This window comes from Ictidomys tridecemlineatus, chromosome 7 (assembly GCF_052094955.1).
Source record: "Ictidomys tridecemlineatus isolate mIctTri1 chromosome 7, mIctTri1.hap1, whole genome shotgun sequence".
NCBI classification, from domain to species: domain Eukaryota; kingdom Metazoa; phylum Chordata; class Mammalia; order Rodentia; family Sciuridae; genus Ictidomys; species Ictidomys tridecemlineatus.
In genome coordinates this window covers 165,850,860-165,872,414 of record NC_135483.1, presented here as the reverse complement: position 1 = coordinate 165,872,414, position 21,555 = coordinate 165,850,860, and the positions used below count along the sequence as shown (strand labels likewise).

Below are 21,555 nucleotides of genomic sequence, written 5' to 3'. Positions count from 1 at the left end.
AACTCTAAATGCAGAAGACAGCAGGGTAAAATGGATTCTCCTACAGAGCCTCCAGAAAGAATGCAGTCTGCCCACACCTCAGATTTACCTGAGACCCAAATTATAGAACTACAAAACAATAAGTTGGTATTGTTTTAAGCCACTAAATTTGTGATTTGGTATAGCAGCCATAGAAAACTAATACAGCAAGTGAGGTGACTATGATAGAAAATTCAAGGTACTCATGCAAAAGATGAAGCTGTCAATTATAATACCCAATGTCATGGTTAACTTTATGGCTCAATAGTACTAGACCACAGGATACACAGATATGTGAAATATTATTCTGGGTTTTCTGTAAGGGTGTTTCTGGAAGAAATCAATATTTCAGTTGGTGAGCTAGTAAAACAGATTGTCATCCCTAATGTGGGTGAGCCTTACACAATCAGTTAAAGACTTGACTAGGTAAAAAAGGCTGAACCTTCACCAAGTAAGAAGTTCCCCTTACCCAACTGCCTTTAACTGGGACACTGGGTTTTCCCTGTCTGGCCTCAAACTGAAACATTCACAATTCCTAGGGCTTAAGCCTGACAACCTTTGGACTTGAACTCTACTACGGGCTCACAAAGCACATCAGGAACCTGTCAGCTTCTGCAATTGCATGAGTTGATTCTTCAAAATAAATGTGTGCATATATACATATATTTGTATACAAGTTAATAAAAAACTTGAAACACAATCCTTTTTATATTATTGCCTAGATCTTTTTTAAGAAGGAAGGTTGGGATTACTCTTAATGCAGCTACTAAGACCTTCCAAGGAGAAAACATTCAGAATGGATAGGAGGGATGAAGAGGATGAAGCCCCAAGAGCAACTGCTGTACATAAAGATTTTATGTATTTTATTACATAAAAAATATACATTTTACACATATGTATGTATGACAGACATACACATATATATTATATATACACACATTCTCTTGTTTCTCTGGAGAACCTTAATATTCCCGTAGATCTGAGAGGCACCATTTATGAGCTCTCAACCCACCTTTTGCACTATACACATGCAGAACTACCCTACAGATGTGGGAACACCTGTGAGGTACCCCTGGGACTCTGACTAAGGGGAATTCAGAAGGGAGAGATTGGTGGGATGAACCTCAGCCCCCACCACTGCAGCTGCTCCCAGGGCCTTGACTGGTCTTTATCCTCTCCTTCCTCTACTACCCAATCTAAATTCTTTCACCTTGGCAGGTTTTGGTGGCTGCACTAAAAGGAGTAACCCAATCTTTGTTCTTGAAAGGATCTAACCAATAAACATAAAAGGGATTATGTTAAAGTTGCTTGTGAATTTGTATATTATTTATCATTTTGGTTTTAATTTTTTAGTCTTAAGATAATCATTTAAAAATAATTTTTAGTGTAATATAAATAAAAGTGTAAAGATTACGAAAATCAACTGATAGGCTCCAATTCACCACCACTCAAACTACACTTTTTGAGATGTAGTATCCCTCTTTTACTAATAAGGAAATATCATTAATTAAGACCTCTGTGCCTTAAGTGTTGCACCTGTGACAGGAGCAATAATTATGTCAAAGGCCAAAATGCCTTCTGCTTCCATTGGGTTGTCCCCAGTCTATAAGGTTATGTAAATCAGTTTGAGACACAGCTTTTCTTGACTAAACAAATTGAAATCTGTTTCAACTTTATCAAACCACACATGGAAAATAAATAAAAGCATAAGCTGGATTCAATAAATTTTTATTGAGCTCCCTCAGGGTGCATGAATTTAGGATCTATAATTTACATAGGTAGAAAAGTGTCACTTTAGCCCCCCTTTTTAAAAAAGCAAATTATATCTTCTCTATGTGTTTCAAGTGAATCATTTAAAGTGAGTGAGGCTCAGTGTGATGTTACCATATGTTTTAACAGAAGAAAAAGGAATAGGATAAACATTTTCCCTTTCCCAAAATAAGGGTTTAGTGCCAAGATAGACTAGCCTTGGTCTAACAAGAGCTGATCAAAAAGGCTGGAGAATTTGGAAGATAAAGATGTACTTGGAAGCACTATCCTCTGAGGACAGCAAAATGTCAAAAAACTAACTGGCTCAAAAATTATACTGGGAGATCAAGAGAAGAGTTAGTCACAGCTTGGGAAAAAAACTAAAAATTAGATGACACTATCTGTAGCTAATTCTGATGTTTCCCTGGAGTTATGAAAGCACTCTAAATAGAGGGGTTATGGCTTCATACCCCTGTGAGCAGAGTGGTTTTAAATGGTAGATTCTCCAGTGCACCAACTGTATTTTCAAGTATAAGTCTGGTATTTATACCTAGCAATATAGAAGATAAAGCAGCAAGGAGAAAGTGTCAAGTATACAGGACATAAAATGAGTTGGTAGCCCTAAAATTCCCAGTACAATTCTTTTTCGTTAGGAAAATCACATTCTGGCTCAGTCCAAGGCAACACAGGAGGTACTGTTTCTGATGGCTTATTATAAGCAGGAGGCAGTAGTGAGAGTATTGAATCCTGGCTTTCTTCTTTCATCTGTTAAGGAAATCCAAAATAGGGCTGTTGGTAGATGAATTTAATATGTCAGTTCTGTTACCAATAAAAAAAAAATCATCAAAAAAAACTGAAGTGTTTAAATTGTTCTTAGGTATTTTCCCTAAAAATGCTTTTGACTGATAATCTGAAAAAAAGAATAAAGAGCCAAGTAAACTGATTTTTATCAGAATTATTTTGTCCTTTCATCATTTCTAGCCAATACAGAAAATGAAAATGTCTCTAATGAAAACATACACTGAACATATAATAGCATCTGATGGTAGTCCAATTTGCTTTTACTCACTTTGTTTTAATTACATATAGACTTTGTTTTAGAAAGTCTATATGTAATTAAATTACCAAAAAATTTTTTTCTTGTTTTTAGCTTTATTTTGTAAGAAAGTTACTAGTCAGACTCTTGACAACCATAAGTATTCCTTTAGCCAATGAAATGACTTTTTAATAGTACTTAAAAATATCTGGACAACAGATCAGCTTACCTGTTTGAAGAATACATGGGACAATAAGCTGCTTGCTGATGGCCTGAAATTTTTAAAAAGTTATTGAAAAAACAGAAGCTCATATTAGAATGTAGATTTAAGATATATACTAGAAATTAGGTTTAGAGCCATAAAACCTAACTAAAAATTACAAAGAAAATTAATATATGTCCAAAGCCAAATTCTTAGCTCCAATCTTGACTAATGGGAAGCATTAATTCTAGAAGTATCCATCAATTAATCTATACTCAACATTTATTGTGCACATACTATTTCAAGGAACTATATGAGGCACTAAGGGGCTAAAAACAGATAACTAAACATATCTTCTTTCCAAAATACTAATGCTAATATATAGCTATGTACAGTAATAATTTATATTAGTATAATAGCAGCAATTTATATTTTTATACTGTTTGGAGGTTTCTAAGATGTCTTAACATAAATGTACTAATTAATGTCCAGGAAAAGGAACAGATTTTTACAGGTGAGTTGGCTAGGAAATGGTACAACTAAGACTGGAGCCCAACTCGTGCTATTAATTCAATGTTCTCATTTGCTTTTCATCTCAAGTTGTCCTCAGCATTGATATTTTCTATATTAAGCTAGTTTTTTGATCAAAAGATTTGAATTTTACAGGAAGGGTAATATCACAAATCTTCTATATGAAATCAACATGTATATTTTGTGCTATTTATAGATAACCAATATTACCTTTTCTCAGGATCTTGCTGCAAACAAAGCTGTACCAAACTAAAGAAGGCAGGAGAGAAGGTTTTTGAGGATGGCGTGTGCAGTCGGTCACTATTGACTGTGTGAGTTCCGCTGGAGACAAGTACACTCTCTCCAATTCCAGAGTCTATGCCTGACCGGGAATTCTTCATTCTAGAGTCTGATTGTGGGAAAATACTGATATCCAGTGGGCTATATGGAGGACCTTTCAGTTTCTGTAACAGCATCTAAAAAAACCCAAAAATTTCCTTCAACCCTTTTCAGGCAAAATATTAAAACAACAATAATAACAATAAAGTTCCTAAGAGTCTACAATAAACATGTTTAAAAAAAATTATCTACAGCATAAGAGAACCTATGAAAGGGAAGAAGTTCAGTAATTTTGGTAGCACTTACCTGAGTTCTCTGCATGTCCTGGAAAGGTACTTGCCCACTGGCTAATTCACATGCTGTTATCCCAATACTGTAAATATCTGACTTCACATTATATCCATGTAAATCCTAGAGAATACAATTAATTTGATGTCCTTTAGTGCAAAAAAATTAATAAAAAGCTAACAAACATGTGCTCTTTTGATAAAATATGGTGAATGACAGTGGGAAAAAATACCCGTAAGCGCAAAATCAAGATCTACCTAATGTATGGCTTATGATTAAAAATTCCTAACATAATTTTGACAAGAAAGAGGGAAAGTCTTGTAGTAGGCCATTCATCAATCCAAATATAAGGATGCAACTGTCCTTTAATCAAACTCAGAAGACACTCGAGACGCACAGACAACCCAATGCCACGGCCACACCTGACCTGTCTCAGTAGTTCTGGGCTCAGCCACGGCTGCACTGATGTGCTGAACTGTGGGAAATCAAACACAGCCCTATGCCTCTGTCCGTGCTTAACCAAACTATGCAGGTGGGACAGGCCAGAGAGGGTCACTAGGCCATCACCAGAAATGAGGATGTGGCTGGCTTTAAAACTCCTAGAACAAAAAGAAACAGTCCTAAGTACTAGGAATCTGGCCCATAAAGAGAGAATAAAAGTCTAGTCAGAATGAATCTATCCTTGGAACTTAAATACCCTTTATAAAATAACAGTGCCTCATATACACTGCTCTACATATGGAAATGTTGAGGGAATTAAGGAAGTCTTCCACCTCCTTAATATAGCACTAGAACAAAGAAAAAATACAAATGACAGCTACATGTATGGAACTGGTAATTTTTTTTCAAATAAGGAATGGAATAAAGTTATTAATTTCACTATTTTAGGTTGCTGTTGCAAAAAACACCTAAAGCGTCCAAAATATCAAATAATATTTGAAGAGATAAGATTATAATTTAAGGTTAAATGTGATACTATCCATTAAAAACAGTCTCTCATGATATAACATCATTTATAAAGATATTTTGTATAAAAATTCCCTTTGCCAGATAAATAATAAAAGAGTCTTATTTTTTTCCCCCAAACACTGAATTTGGACACTAAGAAAGCAGGTCAGCCAAGACACTGGTAAGGTATATGGAAACTTCAGTAAATTAGAATATACTAATTGAAATCCTCAGTTAACAAAATGTTGCTAATAAACAAATTACAAGTCAAAGGCTTCAAGGAAATTGAAACAAAACAATAAGAAAGCAAGCTTATTTAAAAGCAACTTAATTAAAAAGCAAAACAAAGCCCCAGCATATCTTAAAAGAACACTGCTTTTCACATTCAGTCAATTACTTCTGCAACTGCAGTTTGGTAATGAGAATTTATACTTAATATGATAATCTCAGGGTGCTGCAAGATATTTCAAAAAATTAAGAAAGGATTAATTATAATTTGATAATGATATATATATATATATATATGTGTGTGTGTGTGTGTGTGTGTGTGTGTGTGTATGTGTGTATGTATAAAAGCTGGAAAGCAGATAAAGAAACTCTTTGTTTGCTTAAAAAAAGAGAAACCAACAAAAAAACTCAGCTAATGAGGACCCCCTTCCCTACAACTGATACTCTGAACATACAGGTTCTTATATCCCTCATGAGATTCAGACTGCATGCTCTGTTAGGTCAGGTGCTCCACCAGCACCAAGGACAGCACTTGGCACAGATGATGTGGTCTCAAAATGGTTGGATAAAAAGGTAAGCATCCACTGGCTCCTTCCTTCCTAAATTTTTGTTCATATATTTCTCATCCCTTTTTTCTTTTTAAACTTCTTTTTTACTTCCTCCTAACAACTTTCTTTCCTAAAAGATGTCTTTCAACTCTTTCATTTTGTAAAATGCAAATAAGTGAATACCTATGAATACAGCCATTTTGGTGCAGATAGTTCAACCCACGCACTGCTCCAAAGAGAATGTTTCTTATTAAAGCTTCGCTCATTCCTTCAGGAAAGTAGGTCCTCAAGAGCTGACTTGCTGAACCTGAAAGAACCCTGACATCTTTACATGAACATTGAAAGTGATTTTGCTCCCATCTATATTTTTTAAATGTATTTATCTGTTCTAATTATTTATATATGACAGTAAATTCATTTGGACACATCATACATAAATGGAATCCATCTATGTTTTAAAAAGTGTTCTTTTCAACCATAAACTCACACATACACCTGTTAGTTGGGAACCTAATTACTTTCCCATGTGAAAGTGAGTTTTCTTCAAGAATCTATAAGACTCTTTTTTCTTGGCTGGGGATATAACTTAGTGATAGAGTGCTTGCCTAGCATGGTTCCATCCCCAGCAACACAAACATACATACACAGTTTTTTTCTAATGATCTAAAAAGTTAGGAAAGAGAATTAATGATTTTTCATTATTACCAGTAAAAATACATATTGCATATGTATGTAATATGTAATGTTTTAAATCCAGAAGAAATTCACAAAAGCTGGTATAAAGATCCAAGCTATACAATTTATTCACTTATTTATTCAACACTCTTGAATAAATAAGTCTTGAATAAATATGTGAGCACTTGGGGGACCCAAAACAGAAAATATAAATGCTCCTTGCTCTCAAGAATCACCAGTGAGGGAGATGGGCATACACACACATTTATAATAACATGAAATTGGTTCACAGTGTAGTGAACATGAATGGTATGCATAGGTGGGAAAACTATTTTCCTGCAAAATTACAGATGCTCTCTGAAACAGGGGAAGAGATAGCTTGAGCAATGGCATAAAATTCTTAGAGAATTAATGTTGGTTTCATTGATCATCATACCCATTATACTTTTTTCTGAAGACTGAAAGTCAACATGATAGAGAAATATATCATAAAATATAGATATCATAAAATCTAGAATTGGTCATTAGATATATAAATTAAAAGCAATGAATAATAAATCTAAGATCTCATTCATCTTTGTAATGATAGCATCCAGACTAAACAATGATTTATTTTATTTAGTACCAGTCTTCTTACCATAAGCCATAAATGGAGAAATAACCCAAAGCCAGCTGCCCACAGTGAAAACTGTCCAATAAGTTGTAATATTGGGGTGCCGGAAAAAGTGGGATAGAATCACTGCTTTCTAGGATAAACATACAAGAGACAAGACATTTTTACAACCTTTATTTTTCTTATAAGAGAGCAGCAGTAGTGGCAGCTAAACACCCAGGGAGCTTCTTACACTAAGCTCTGTTCTTATTGCTTCCATCCCTCTAAATCTCACAGCCATGCCATGAAATACATGGTTCCCATTTTATAGAGGATAGCACTTTTTAATACGAGAGTCACTTGAAGGAATTAACAGTCGTTATCAAAGTTTGAATGTATTTGTTCTTTCACAGAATGAATCTGGCTGTCAAGTGTGTTTTCCAATACAGTAACTTTGTGTTGATAAGAGGAAAGAAATCTATCCCTTCAAACAGACATTCCATTAAGTATGTCCTTTTCTTCCTACTGTTACCTGCAAAGCTTTTAGGCGTTCTTCAGTGCAGTTTTCCAGATTTGTAATTTTTATAGTCACCAGTGTTCCTGTAGGAGTATGCCGTGCGAGATGGACAGAAGTAAAATTATCAAATCCTCTTCCTGTAATAAGACATAAAATTAAAGATAGCAAAAAAAAAAAATTGACACTGTGTACTTTATCAAAATTAGAAACTCCTGTTCTTAAAAAAATTATTGAGAAGGCAAACCACTAACTAAAAGTATTAATAATACTTATATCTGATAAAACTTCCATTCAGAATACATAAAGAACTCCTATGACTCTGTAAGGTGACAAGCAGTCTAATTAAAAAAAAGAAGATTAACAGGCAATTCACAAAATAAGATATGGGAAAGTCCAAAAAGTGAGTGAAAAGATATGAGATAGGGAAATACAAATTAAAATAATGCCAGACCATTATATATCTACTATAACAGCTAAAATTGTAACTTTAGCAAGTTGTGATATAGTCAAAAAAATGGAGGGCTGGGGATGTGGCTCAAGCGGTAACGCGCTTGCCTGGCATGCACGGGGTGCTGGGTTCGATCCTCAGTACCACATAAAAATAAAATAAAGATGTTGTGTCCACCGAAAACTGAAAAATAAATATTAAAAAAAATTTTCTCTCTTAAACAAACAAACAAAAACAGAATGTCATTTGGCTACCTCCTACTCTATTTCTAGGGCCTGACAATTATTGATCTGATTTTTATTTGTCATCTAAATGATATTAAAAAGGATGTAAACTTTTGTGTTTAGCTTCTTTCCCCCAGCATAATGGTTTTGAGATTCACCTGTCATATCGGTAGTTATTTTTCTATTGCTGAGTTATGTATGGAGAATTTATTTATCCACTCATAGGTTGGTGGATACTTGAACTGCTTTCAATTTTTGGTGGCTAGAAATAGAGCTGGCAAAAACACCCCTGCACAGGTCTTTAAGGAGACATATGCTTTCATCTCTCTTTGACAAAATACCTGAGGGTCAAACTGATGGGCCATGGAGTGAATTATGTTTAAATTTATAAGTTGCCCAACTGTTTCCAAAAGTGGCTGAACTATTTCGCATTCCTACAATGTATGAGACCTGCAGTTGTTTGGCATACTCACCAGCCTTTGGTGGTACATTTTTAAGTGTGACACTGTGCACCTATTAACAAGCACCTGATCGATGTCAGTTCTCTCCTTCTATCCAGTCACCAAAATCTGTCTGTTTTACCTCTGAAATGAAATTATGCTCACCTTCTCCTCTCCAGAGTCCACTTCCTGCCTTAATTGAAGTCTTTCCTCTCTCCCTGGATATATACCACTCCCTGTATTCTCAATCATGGCATGTACTAGAATTATGAGAGAACTTCTTCAAAGTGCCTATGCTTAGGTCCCATTCCCTAGAAATATTGATTAAGGGCTCTGTAATGGAATACAGACATTGCAATTTTGTAAAAGACACAGGTAATAGGGATGATATTTCTGGTTGTGAATCACTGATCTACTGTATCTTCCAAACTACTACCAGAGTTGTTCTAAAGTTGGCATTTTATCAGTAGGAGGGTACTGTGGTGCAACAGTTGAAAGCTTAGACCCCACAGTCAGAAAGATCTGGTTTTAAATTTCTTGCTATTATAAATGTATCTATCTATCTATTTATCTATCTATTTGTATAAGATAATATATAGATGATTTGAAATCTCTAGCTATTATAGCTGAGGCTACTGAGACTCTGCAAAACAAAAGTGATAAAGGGTTAAATGAAGAAAACACATTACTGTTCAGCATAATGACTGTTAGATGCCACCATTACCAGTGCCATTATCAACAATGTCTCTCTAGCACTAAGAGGATAAATTCCAAACTTCTGCCTTAAATCCTTAAGAAAGTGGGTAAGATGTGGGGGCCAGCAGTCTGAACTTCTAAATATATCTTATAAAGTCCTTCACAATGTGTTCCCTACATGCCTTTGCAGATTTATTTCCTACCACTGCCCACTCTTCTTTCCACTTCTATTTACAGAGGAACTATGTAGCATTCTCCAACCATCCTTCTGCAGTCATTTACTGTGGTAAGCATTTTTACCTTTCTTAGACTGGCACCATCTGAATTGCCTTTCTAATGCTGAAAAATTTGCTATCAGGTAAGATTCTTATTCTCCCTTGATCTCCTTGACACTAGCATGTGCTCTATGCATGGCCAACTGGAGGATAGAGGGAGTGACATGGCCAACTGGAGGATAGAGGGAGTGACATAAGAAGTAGGGGTTATCAGAACTCATTGCAATGAGGCCCCATGTCTGTGGCAGCTATACCCAACTAAGTAGTGTACCATGCTGCCTAGTCCATGGCTCTCATCTTATTCACTCAGCTCCTTTGATATTCTTCCAAGCCTATTTCTCTAGTCAACAATTCTGTGAGTATTGTTCTTGAACAGTATTGTTCAAGAATTCCCTTTTTGTATAAGTTACCAGTATTGTTTTTTGCTGTTTACAACAACAACAAAAACTAACTAGAATATGTAGCAAACTTTTCCTGATTTTTTTTCTTTGACTCCTAGAGGTTTGGTTGTATGCTCAATCGTCTCTGCTCCCAGAACATTTAGCACATACCTCTACTGTAGTATTCTCAAGACCATGAAACAGCACTATCTAACGTCATCTTCCCAGAGGTGCATTTTGCATTGTGAGATGTACATGAGATTTTGGGTGCCAGAGGACAAAATGTTATGGTTTAGATGAGGTATCCCTCAAAAGTTCCTGCATAGGAATATTTTGGAGGTGAAATGATTGGATTGTGAGAGCGCTAGAATCTAATCAGTCCATCCTAGTTTGAAAGGACAAACTGGGTGGTAACTGTAGGCAAGTGGGGTGTGGCTGGAGAAGGCAGCTCATAGGGTCAGAGTGGGTGCTCTGGAAGGGTTCATCTTCCCTGCAGCCCACTCTCTTTTCTCTTTCTTCTTCCTGGCCATCACAAATGGAGCAGTGCTCCTCCACCTCAGGCTTCCACCATGATGTTCTGCCTCATCTTGGGAGTCAGTGGAGACAGACCACCATAGACTGAACTGCTGAAACAATGAGCCAAAATAAACTTTTCCCCCTTTAAGTTGTCACAGTGATGGATTTTTTGATCGCAGTAATTATAAGCCAACTAACACAACTCCTCAAGTGTTTCAGAGGCTTTGCATCCCCAGAACCTACCACTCACTGATTTAAAAGGTATTTCTCAATGTTCAGAGTTATATAGAATATTTCATATATAGAAAGCTATAAACGAATACTCATTTTATTGCACACTTAACTGAGAAATATTTCTACTATAAATGGAATTTTGGATAAAATTTTAAATTTGAAAGTAATTGGTTAAAGGTCTACGACTGAGAAAATTTACATGATGTAAGTTGTACACAGTGGTATTCGCCTGTATTCTCAGGATTCTGAGGTAGGAGGATTGTTTGAGTTTAGGAGTTTGAGACTAGACTGGGCAACAAAACCCCGTATCAAAAAAATTTACATTATGTGATTTTAATCCATACTCAGTATAAAATTAAACCCACGAAACTAGAAGCTTCCCACAATAAAGAAAAAAATAATAAGTTTTTGAATTTGTGTCTTCCTTCTCTGAATGTACTTCAATGGAAACGTAAAACTTCTAGACAGTAATCTTAAATTCTGGGTCATTATTTTGAGATAGATATAAAATTAATTCAACATTTGATTGACATTATTAATACCCAGTTTTATGCTAAAGGTTACAACAGAAAAAGATTTGCCTCTAAAATAGTTTTTTGTCATTAATTTTATTTCTAGCAATGAAGGGTCAGTTATGTGAAATCCAGGATTATTACCTATTTCTACTTGTAGTTCATAGTGAGAAACATTGGTGGAACATATCACTTCATGGGCTCTAGCAGATGGAGGCGACCAGGAAACAGTTGGCTCATTGACCTGTGTTTTTTTTTACAAGATGAAAACAAAATAAGTAAAATTTTTTCTTAGTTCCCCAAGTAGGCTCCCCCTCCTCAATATAAGTACTGATGTATTTTCAAATAGGTACTCATTAGGAAGGCACTGAAAGGTGCTGAAGAAATTTTTAAGATCTAAAAGGAATTTACCAATTGCTAATTGATGTGAGTTGGGGAGCTCTTGACCTATAAAGGGGAAGTCGATAGGAAAAGCAGAATTATAAATAAGCAGGAATACTATTCAATGAAATTTCTTATAAAATTTTTAGAAGTTGCTGAAAATGCCTGATAATTCTTCAGGGTATCTAATAAATGTATCATCAGAAATGCTGCAGCAACCTGTGAGGGAAATCTCATGCTTGTGCTCTTTACTCTAGTAAGTTGCCAGTTATATCCATTTCTCCTAAAAGGTACATGCTCTACTAGAGCAGCTGTTAACAGGAAACAATATGCCTATTAAAATTGATAAAGAAGTTTTTCATAAGATGAATCAAAAGGGAGGTCAAAAAGAAAAAAAAAAGTCAAGAGATGGGAGAATAGGGTACATCCCTAGTGAAGGACCACCAGGTCTCATAGGGTGCTTTGAAGTCAGGGTCAGGTTTGCACTTAAATATAGTGGCATTGAAATAAATACACATACAGGAGAAAGAAGAAGCCTAAACCACTGGTGTCATATGATAGCCACGAGGATCTTCTAAAGGACATCAGGACCCTAAAGAACACTTAGAAGTCTTTACTGGCACCAGCAGGTGGCAGGAATCTTGTTACTACCTTCAGGGGAGGGAAGCAGACAAAGGGGAAAAAATAACATTACTATGTGCTAGGAATTGTGCTAACTTCTTTTCACATTCTTGACTCTTTAATCAGAAGAAAGAAATGGAGTCTGAAAGTGACAGATGCACTTCTATACAAAGTGGTAGAGGGAACCCTAATTTTTTTTCCTTTTTCTTTTTTTGGGGATGCTGGGGATCAATCCCAGGGCTTTGCACATTACTAAGCAAACATTCTACCACTGAGCTACACTTTCAGCCTTGTTCCCTAAACTTTTAAGAGAACAGAAAAAATAATAATAATTTCAAGCTCATGTCTAAAGATGAAAAAGGTGAATATTGTCCAAGAGGAATGAAATATTGTAGAGAAATTCTACCAAGCAATTGGAAATAATCCCAATGAAAAGAGAAAAGAAATCAATTTAGTTTCCTAAGAACAGGTAGTATTCAGATATACTCAGATTTAAAGAAAAAATATAAGAAATAAAAAGCATATAATGATTTTTTAAAATTTTAAAGTCATATCAACCCATAAGCTCACCAGGAAGACTAGAAACATAATGAAGTGAGGCTTTACAGTTCATTGCTTACAAAATGGTCTCATGTTACTGTGTGACAGATTAAAACTACAGTTCAGCAAATGGAAAAATAGAAACAGAAAATATCTGATGCATACCAATGCCTGCTTACAGCAAAAGAAAAGTACTGTGATATGAATTCCAAGTAATCTGAAACATCCATACTGCCTTTAATTATTCTTTGGTCTTTCTTACAATTTTAAGGAAAGAATGGATTGATGATGCAATGTAAGAGCACCATTTCCTGTGACAGTGGTTTACACCAGTCTAATGAACTTGCCTCTATGAATCTACTCTAGATTTCCTGACTAAACCCAGTTTCTGATCCTAAGAGACTAAGGAACAAACCCCAAATCACAGTTTAAAAACCAAGACACGAATGGCCCTTAGTGAAATATTTTTGAAATATTCTGCTAGACTTTTACTTGTGGTGAAACATATCTTTCTATTTTATTTCCTACGATGAAGTTTTTTTAACAATTTGGATTTATACAACTAACTCAATGATATTGCAGAGAACACTCCCTGAATGGGTTGAAAATTGGACTGGATGGCCTTTCAGGAATTATTACACTGCTAAAATCCTATTTATTTATTTATTTGGTACCAGGGATTGAACTCAGGGGCACTCAACCACTAAGCCACAACCCCAGCCCTTTCTTATATTTTATTTAGAGACAGGGTTACATTGAGTTGCTTAGGGCCTCACAAAATTGCTGAGGCTGGCTTTGAACTTGAAATCCTCCTGCCTCAGCCTCCCAAGCCTCTGGGATTATAGGCATGTGCCACTGTGCCCAGCTAAAATCACATTATTTTAAAAAGCAGCATTTCAACTCATTCATCATAGCCTTTCATTTGTAAAGGCTAATTAAAGAAAATGGGCTTTGTAAAAAAAAATAGGCATAGAGGTTTCCAACGTGATAAAAGAACATAAATCATTTGGAAAACTAAAGACTATTCTGGAAACATGATCTTTTAACCTAACATGTAATCCTATATTTAGGATCCATGTTAATGAAGAATTACACATCGCACAAATAGAAGATCACAGGTAGTGTTTTGAAGTGTAACTCAAGGAGGGCCCCAGAAGCTTATTCTAATCATCAGGCACCAGTTTCCAGTTGGTGTCAATTTATGTTACATAACTTCTCCAGTTTAGTTTCTCTACTAGGGATTTCAGACAGATTATACCTCTGCTTCCTTAAGACTTTGGTCTAACTCCAATAACAGAGCACTCCTTAAAATATAAAGTAGTTCTATTTTGGAAGTTTGAAGTATTTCACCATGGAAGTTTCCTGAGTTCTAAGTTCCTGTCTTGGTAACAGCAGGACACAACAGTCAGGTGACTCTGAATTACCTTGGCCATAAAGGTATTACTTGAGCCAAATCTTGGATTGGACACTATCTCCTACTGTACCAGAAGGCAAGCACCTAGAAGGCTTTAGAGTACTAGTGCCTAAAAAGTGAAATGACAAAAATGAAGACAGTTCAAGATAAAAGTGGGATACATTATAAGCAGGAGCAAATGGAATTACCTAATTTTATAGCAAACTTATGTTCCATTTTGTAGTAAAAACTGCAGCCTAAATTAAGGATTAAAAGGAGGAAAAGATCCCAGATAAATATTTATTACCAAGCATGTTACTTTAAATATTATTTGATATATCACACACTGCCAAAGGGAGATAAAGATGAATAAGACAGGATGCTTCTTTTATAAGTATCACATTATGGTTGAAGAGACATACACATCAACCATTGTGAGATAAAATACTATTATGAGAATGTCTATGGTAGATGAAAGTATAATGGAAAAGATGTCACAGATCAAACTATTTGACCAATTCTTTATAGATAAGAAGGAATTTCTAGGGGAGAAAAAAAAGGGCATTTCAAGCAGAAAGATGAGTGTGAGCTAAGATTCACTAACAAGAAACAAAACTCAAAAACTAGACATATTCCATACCACTGAGAGTACGTTAACGTGTTAAGAAGTTTAGATTTTGTCCTACAGGTTTTAGGAAGTCAATGGAAGTTTTCAAACTGCAAAATGAAACAAGCAGGCCTATCTTGGTAGAATACTGATGTGGGAGAAGATCACGTGTGTGTCTTGGAGACTCAGGCAATGAGTCTACCTGTAATAGGCCAGGTGGGAGATGATGAGACTTGAGTAGAAGCAGTGCTCCGTTAAGTCAGGCACAGACTCAAGGACTTTCATGGACAGACTCCTAAAATGGGGGATCTAAATACATATGGGGTCGGAGTAGAGGCAAAGTAGGATAGCTTCTAAGTTTCTAAAGTAAAGGATTAAGAAGACGACTTAGTAGATAACTTAAAGATAACTTAATGGATGGGTTTTCAGTAACTAAAAGAGGAAATACAATGGGTTAGTGAGGTTTGAAAAAGGATTAAGGTTTTAATCAAATTCAGCAGAGATTCCTTTGACAAATATAACTGGACATATTCTATAGACACATTTGGTTCCCAGGAAAGAGTAAAAATCTAAGAATCATCAGTTCTGTATGATGCCAGTGTCTCTTCAGGACACCTGACTTAGCACCAGGACAATCTGAAACTTGAGCAACTGATAAGTGAGGCTGCTTCAGGGAGAGCTGGTCTAGGAAGAGAGGAGGTCAATTATAGTAGCAGGAGAGGAGTAAGAAACAGTAAAAGACACTGCAAAGAAAAAGAGCTGTAAGAGTTGAGGAGTGAATGGTATTACAGAAAAGCAAAGGATGAGCATTAATTATACTCAATGATTTTCTTACCAAGTATTGATGGATACTGCTTTCAGATTGTTTTTCAGGTCTGAGTGATTCAACTCGTGTTCGTGAAGTACAGAAACAATCCTGGAAGTCAAAAAAATACATTAAGTATGGTGCAGGATAAGCAGGAGTGGCATATGGATAAAAAAGGTCTTGAAATGAGGAGGGGAACAGAGAGAAAGAACAGCCCGGACTTGAAGCCAGGATGCATACCATGGAGGTCCTCAGTATGGGGGGAGAAGGAAGGAATAGCTAGTTGTGCAGAAGGCAAACTTTATATCTGTTAAAAGGTGCTATCTCTGATCCTTGCCCTCTCTTTTCTTGAGGTGATAACATTAATTAATTAATTTTAAATGCTGGTGTTAACTTTTGATTCTTTGGGCACTTTTGATGAATTTCTAAATATTTAGCTAAAAATTATTCTTCTGTATTCATTATAATAATTTTTAATTTTGATCCTCATTTTTCTTCTTCAGTATAAGGATCATGTTTATAACATTAAACCACATATTAAGTGTATTGGGAACCAATTTTTTTTCTTAAGGTGACAAGCATGTCTCAAAGCAAATTAAAAGAGACTTCTATTATCACAATTATGTTTTCTTGCATGTTAACCCATGATTCTATCATATATTATTAAAAGAAATTTAACATCTGCATGTAATCCATCACCTCATCGATGAGTGGGTACAGCTGATCTTATACCATTTAAGAAAAAAGTATATCAAAAGAAAAGCATAAACACATTGCATGAGAGACTTTTATAATAAATTATTTTCAAACATCTCATCAACATTCATATTTATATGAACATTAGAGTATAATATCAAATGAGTCTTTTAAAGTCCATTCATGCCTACTTAATATTTTGTAGTCAGTTACTTAAAAGTAACCAAAGTTCTTTTCTTTTAAGATATGTCAGCATTTCTAGATAATCAAACTAGTCATTTCTGCAGTTTACCTAGTTTACTGATTATTTTAAGTTGAATTCAGTCTCTGCAGCTCAGAATCTTCATCTATCAAATGGAGGAACTAACATAAACAGTCTTTTCTATCTTCTCCAACTTACAAACTGATAGAAAATTACCAATCTTAAGTAATCCTTTAAAGCAAGGATCAGCAAAATAGGGTCCATGTGCCAAATCTGGTTCATGGCCGTTTTGAGAATAAAGTCTTATTGGAACAATCATTCACTTTTATTCATTAACAATGCCTATGATATGGCTGCTTCTCTGCTACAAAGGCAGAAAAGCAGTAGTAACAGAGACAACAAGGTGTGTAAATACTGATTGGACTTTATAGACAAGTTTGCTGATCCCTGCTTTAGAGAATGAGGTATTTCACTTCAATGCACTTCTGAAGATATAAATTTAAAGTAAATGACTTATGCATTTTTGCACATAAATAATTATATAGTATTCTAACTTCATAGTTCTGCCTATCAGCCCTGGTGACTGATGGAATGGAGTAAATTAGCAGATATGAGTTTGAACCCTGGCTCCATTCTTGGCAAATTCAAATTAGGATGATGCTCTCTCTCTCACAATTTTAAAGACTAAGATTATTGTCTTAATATAAAAAAATTTCCTGTTCAAGTTATACTCCATTTATGTATGATGTGTCAAAATGCATCCTATTGTCAAGTATAGCTAATTAGAACAAATAAAAATTTTAAAAATGCCAAAAAATTCCCTGTTCAAACATTATACTTTATATAAAACAAAGTAAAAGTCCTCAAGATATTTAATCTAAAATGGATATCATGGATCTAATATAAGCAGAAAACAAGGAGGCATCTATACCTCATTATTATATATTGATCCAAATGTTTTTGTCTGATTAAGTCAAAGAGCTTACTTTTTAACACTACCTTGCTTGCCTTTATTCAGATGAAAATTTTAGAAGGGATTTTTGAAAGATTTAAAGGATGAGGCATAATTAACTGGATGGAACTAACAAAGTAAAATATATATGTAAGAAAAACTGGACACGGGATAAAGGGGTGAGGATAAGGAGTATATAAAAAATATATAGGAGAAGCTCTTTTCAGAAAAGACAAAAACTCACTAATAATTCATTTCTCAAAACCACAAGTCATTCAGGTAAAAACATCTTAGAACATAGTGTACTCCATCAGAATATATGCCTTCTGTTATGGCTCTGCACAAACATCTGACTGCTCATGACACCAAGTTAGATCATGTTAATAAAAACTTACCAAAAGAGACATTGAATCGCTTTAGTTCACAGAAAATGACAAAAATCCATCTATTTCAAAGAAGAGTTTTGATTTATCTTCCTTTCGAGATGCAGAAATATCCTACTAAAAAAAACACAAAAGCCAAATAATTTAGATTTATATATAAAAGTTCCTTGAAAAACTAGTTGTCATAAACTCCTTCAATATGTAGGCAGCTATTCCTTGACACAGACTAGAGACATTACTGACAAATATCTTTAAAGAGCATTTCCTTTTACTGAACACTATTTGGGATCACCACAGAAAGGTAGAGTGAAGTTGAAGGGAGGTTCTGAATATTTCTGAAACTTCGGTATATTCAGTATATTTGCATCTCTCCTACCTTCTCTGTACTGGTTTTTGAAAGAATCCAGGGCAAACATGAAAGCAATGTGGAAATGCAATTTTGGATTCACTTTACAATTTTGGACTCAATATACATGGGCCCATTTACAATAAACTCCAAGAATTTCCAATATTTTTATTTATTAGCAAACTTTGAGACTTTCCAAAACTTTCTGATTGGATTAACCTATTAAATCATATAGGGTCCCTGATTACCAAATCTGGGAAAGAATTAGAATTAGTAACAGATGAAGAAACAATGTTTTCTTGTTACTATGTTTAAAAAAAGGAGAAAGGCATTTTTTTGTTGTTTTTATGTAATGACATTTTTTGTAAGAAATTGTTTTACCTTATAATTTTTAGTTCTTAATTCTACTCTTAAAATTTGTTGATATTAAATATATATATATTATTATGCAAATATTCCTATACATTTTCACTAATAAAATATTAATCTCAATACTCTGTGCAATTCTGCAACAGATGAGAAATTTTTTTTCTTTTTATCTTTTTTGGGGGGCTAGGGGGTACTAGGGATTGAACTCAGGAGCACTTGGCCACTGAGCCACATCCCCGGCCCTATATTTTGTGTTTTATTTAGAGACAGGGTCTCACTGAGCTTAGAGCCTCGCTCTTGCAGAGGCTGGCTCTAAACTTGCGATCTTCTTGTCTTAGCATCCCGGGGCCACTGGGATCACAGGCATGCACCACTGTGCCTGGCAACAGATGAGAATTTTTACTTGGTAACATCTTTGGATTCAGGGAGATACAAGAACACCAGACTTCTACCAATAAAAAAGGGAGCCATGTTCTAAGCTTGCTAGCACTTGGTGCTCCCTTATTTCTAAACAATGTCATTTCTTTCATTTAAATTGTACTCAAGTCCACAAATTTCACGAAGGCATCTACAAATATCTGAGCAAAATGAGAAAAGTAAGAGTTTATAGACCATAAATATTATAGAGCAGTATCCAATTTTATTGCTAAAGGAAGAAGTGAATTTACTCAGGATGTTCACTATTAACCAAAAGCAAAGAAAAGGAGGAAGAAGAACCTGAAAGATGATGATTATTTCATTGCCAGCCAGGCATTACTATCAATTAAGGCACTAGAGTTTCCTGTACTACAAAAGGGGAAAAGCAATGCCTGTCCTCCCTACCCTCCAGGATGACTGAGATCAAATGGGATACTTCATCTGCAAGTGCTCATAACTACCAAACACTGTACACAAGATAGAGCTGATGCTCTGAAAGATGCAATGATGGCAGTACAAAATGCTAAGGCTTATTTGGAAAGCAAGTTGACAATGGTTTGATAACCATGAAAATATTCATACTTTGTGACCCAGTAAAATTCCCACTTCTAATAATCTGTTCCAAGGAGACACTCAAGTAAATTAATCAAACATACAAAGTCAATGCACTGTTGCTGGTAACAGCTAAGTATTCATTCCACACATGTATAATGGGTCAGGCACTGTGTGGGACACTGGGGACATCCAGGGTTAATCAAGACAGACAAGGACCTGACTACTTGGAGTAGTTTTTTCCCATTAACAAAGTTTAGGGATATCATGATGAATTGAATTTTCTGGATACCATGATTTTGAATCCTGTTTTTTTCACTTAATAGCTGCCAAGTTGTTACTGATTTTGTTGTCTTAAACAGTTTGAAAGTCCATGACATCATTTATTTTTCAGAAAAATCCACAAGAAAATCTGTGAGAATTGTTAGTTCTAAAAGGATTGTCCCTGTGGGGTGGTTTAATCCTACAGGCTTTGCCTTAGATACACCAGACTATTAAGAGATAATTTTACAAGACATTTTGAGGTCAGGGCAGCAGCTGCACCTGGCAAAGGAGTGGGGCAAAAGATTTGCTGTCAATTTTATTGGGCATGCTCTTTCACTAGTTATGAATATAAATCCTTTTTTTAAAACTCATACTTAAAAGACATATTTATGAAGGTTTTCATGACCATTTCAGTACAGCCCCTTGCACATGAATCTAGAAGCTAATTACAATAAAGCTTTATAAATAATATGTTCCATAACTGGTTCATCCTAAGGCTTTAATCTGAAAGTTGAACACTTTTAGTGGAAACAAAGGGCAAATCTATTTACAGAACTCGGGTTCTGAGTTAATTTAGGCATCCAATGCAATGAGGCAACACCATAGGGAATACAAACAAAACAGAAAGAAAAAAAAACAGCTTTAACTCTTTGTTGAGCTTCGAAAATACTGTAATTTTCAAAGTGATCTTGGGAACTCATAAAAACATAGATTAGAGCGACGCACAGCTCGGTAGAATTTTCCAAACTTAGTATCATGACTCATGCTTTCAACAAGTGTTTACTGAGTGCCTACTGTGTGCCAGGCTCCGTGCTAGGTAGGCGCCGTGTGTCATATCCTGACCAAGTTTTGAGGAAATAGGTATTGACACAACAAACCTACGAGGAGAAAACAACGCTAAACTTAAATGCTGAGGACAAAGCGACCCCAGAGCATTTAATTTTGTTAAAGTTTCCTTCCTAGACCTGCAGACAGATCGAGCCAGGGCCAGTGTCTTCGGTTTGGAAATTCGCCAGACCCGTGAGCGCGGCTAAAGGTGAGAGCTGGGGGAGACGAACCACTGGTGGCTCCTGCCTGCGTACCTGGCGCTGTCAACCCTTCGTGGTACCAGTCCACCCACACTCAGGAGCCTGGACCACCGCACGCGCTGGAACTCGCGGCCCAGGGATTCCCGCAGAGCCGCTGCCGCGCGGGCTCAGGGGCCGCTCGCTGAGCCACACTCCGCCCGGGTTCCAAGTGGGCGGCCGGTTCTAGCCCCTGGCTTCCCGGGGCGTGAGTGGACCCAGCCGCACTCCCTCTCCTCACCCACAGACCCCAAGTCATTCCCCTCCCCTTATTACCCTAGCGGCGACCACGGCCAGTGACTCTTCAGGTTGCCTGCTGTGCGGGGCCAGGGCGGGCCGGAGCCCCAGAATCCGGGAGCCCAGCTCGCAGAGGGGCGAAGGGAGAGCGCTAGGCCCGCTCCCAGCGCGGGCCAAAGAGCACAGAGTGCGGCACGACGGCGACAGGAGACCGTCAGCCAGGAACTCTGTCCCAGAGCCAGGCAACCGGCCTGGACAGGATCCGCCCCACCCCTGCCCAGGTCCCGGTCCGGCCCGCCGCCCCGCCTCTCGCCCCTGGGCCCGGCGACAAGGGGGTGGGGGGCGGGGCCT

The 21,555-nt window shown here is 36.3% G+C and overlaps 1 protein-coding gene across 4 annotated transcripts; it reads right to left on the bottom strand.

The window, feature by feature from the left end:
* Positions 1–1,730: 1,730 nt before the first annotated feature.
* On the bottom strand, positions 1,731–21,550 carry Stradb (STE20 related adaptor beta). Of its 4 annotated transcripts, none has more exons than XM_078017862.1 (12): positions 21,244–21,544; positions 17,968–18,069; positions 15,753–15,833; positions 11,520–11,619; positions 7,666–7,787; positions 7,179–7,287; positions 6,050–6,173; positions 4,570–4,741; positions 4,161–4,265; positions 3,747–3,991; positions 3,033–3,075; positions 1,731–2,532 (listed from the first exon to the last, which is right to left on the bottom strand). In XM_078017862.1, the coding sequence occupies exons 2-12, from the start codon at positions 17,977–17,979 to the stop codon at positions 2,389–2,391; spliced, it is 1,257 nt and encodes a 418-aa protein (XP_077873988.1). In that variant the 5' UTR covers positions 17,980–18,069; positions 21,244–21,544; the 3' UTR covers positions 1,731–2,388. The 4 variants fall into 4 exon arrangements, with proteins under 4 accessions (XP_077873988.1, XP_077873987.1, XP_077873990.1 ...); XM_078017861.1 differs by having other exon boundaries at positions 17,968–18,072; positions 21,244–21,543; XM_078017864.1 differs by having other exon boundaries at positions 2,389–2,556; positions 17,968–18,072; positions 21,244–21,549.
* Between the last annotated feature and the right edge of the window lie 5 nt (positions 21,551–21,555).

What these genes read in the sequence shown, in the direction of transcription:
- Stradb (XM_078017862.1), bottom strand. An exon ending in GCCCAGAACTACTGAGACAG is followed by an intron (nt 4,266 to 4,569) that starts GTCAGGTGTGGC and finishes TGTATTCTCTAG; the next exon opens with GATTTACATGGATATAATGT. An exon ending in CAGCAAGATCCTGAGAAAAG is followed by an intron (nt 3,076 to 3,746) that starts GTAATATTGGTT and finishes TAAAAATTTCAG; the next exon opens with GCCATCAGCAAGCAGCTTAT.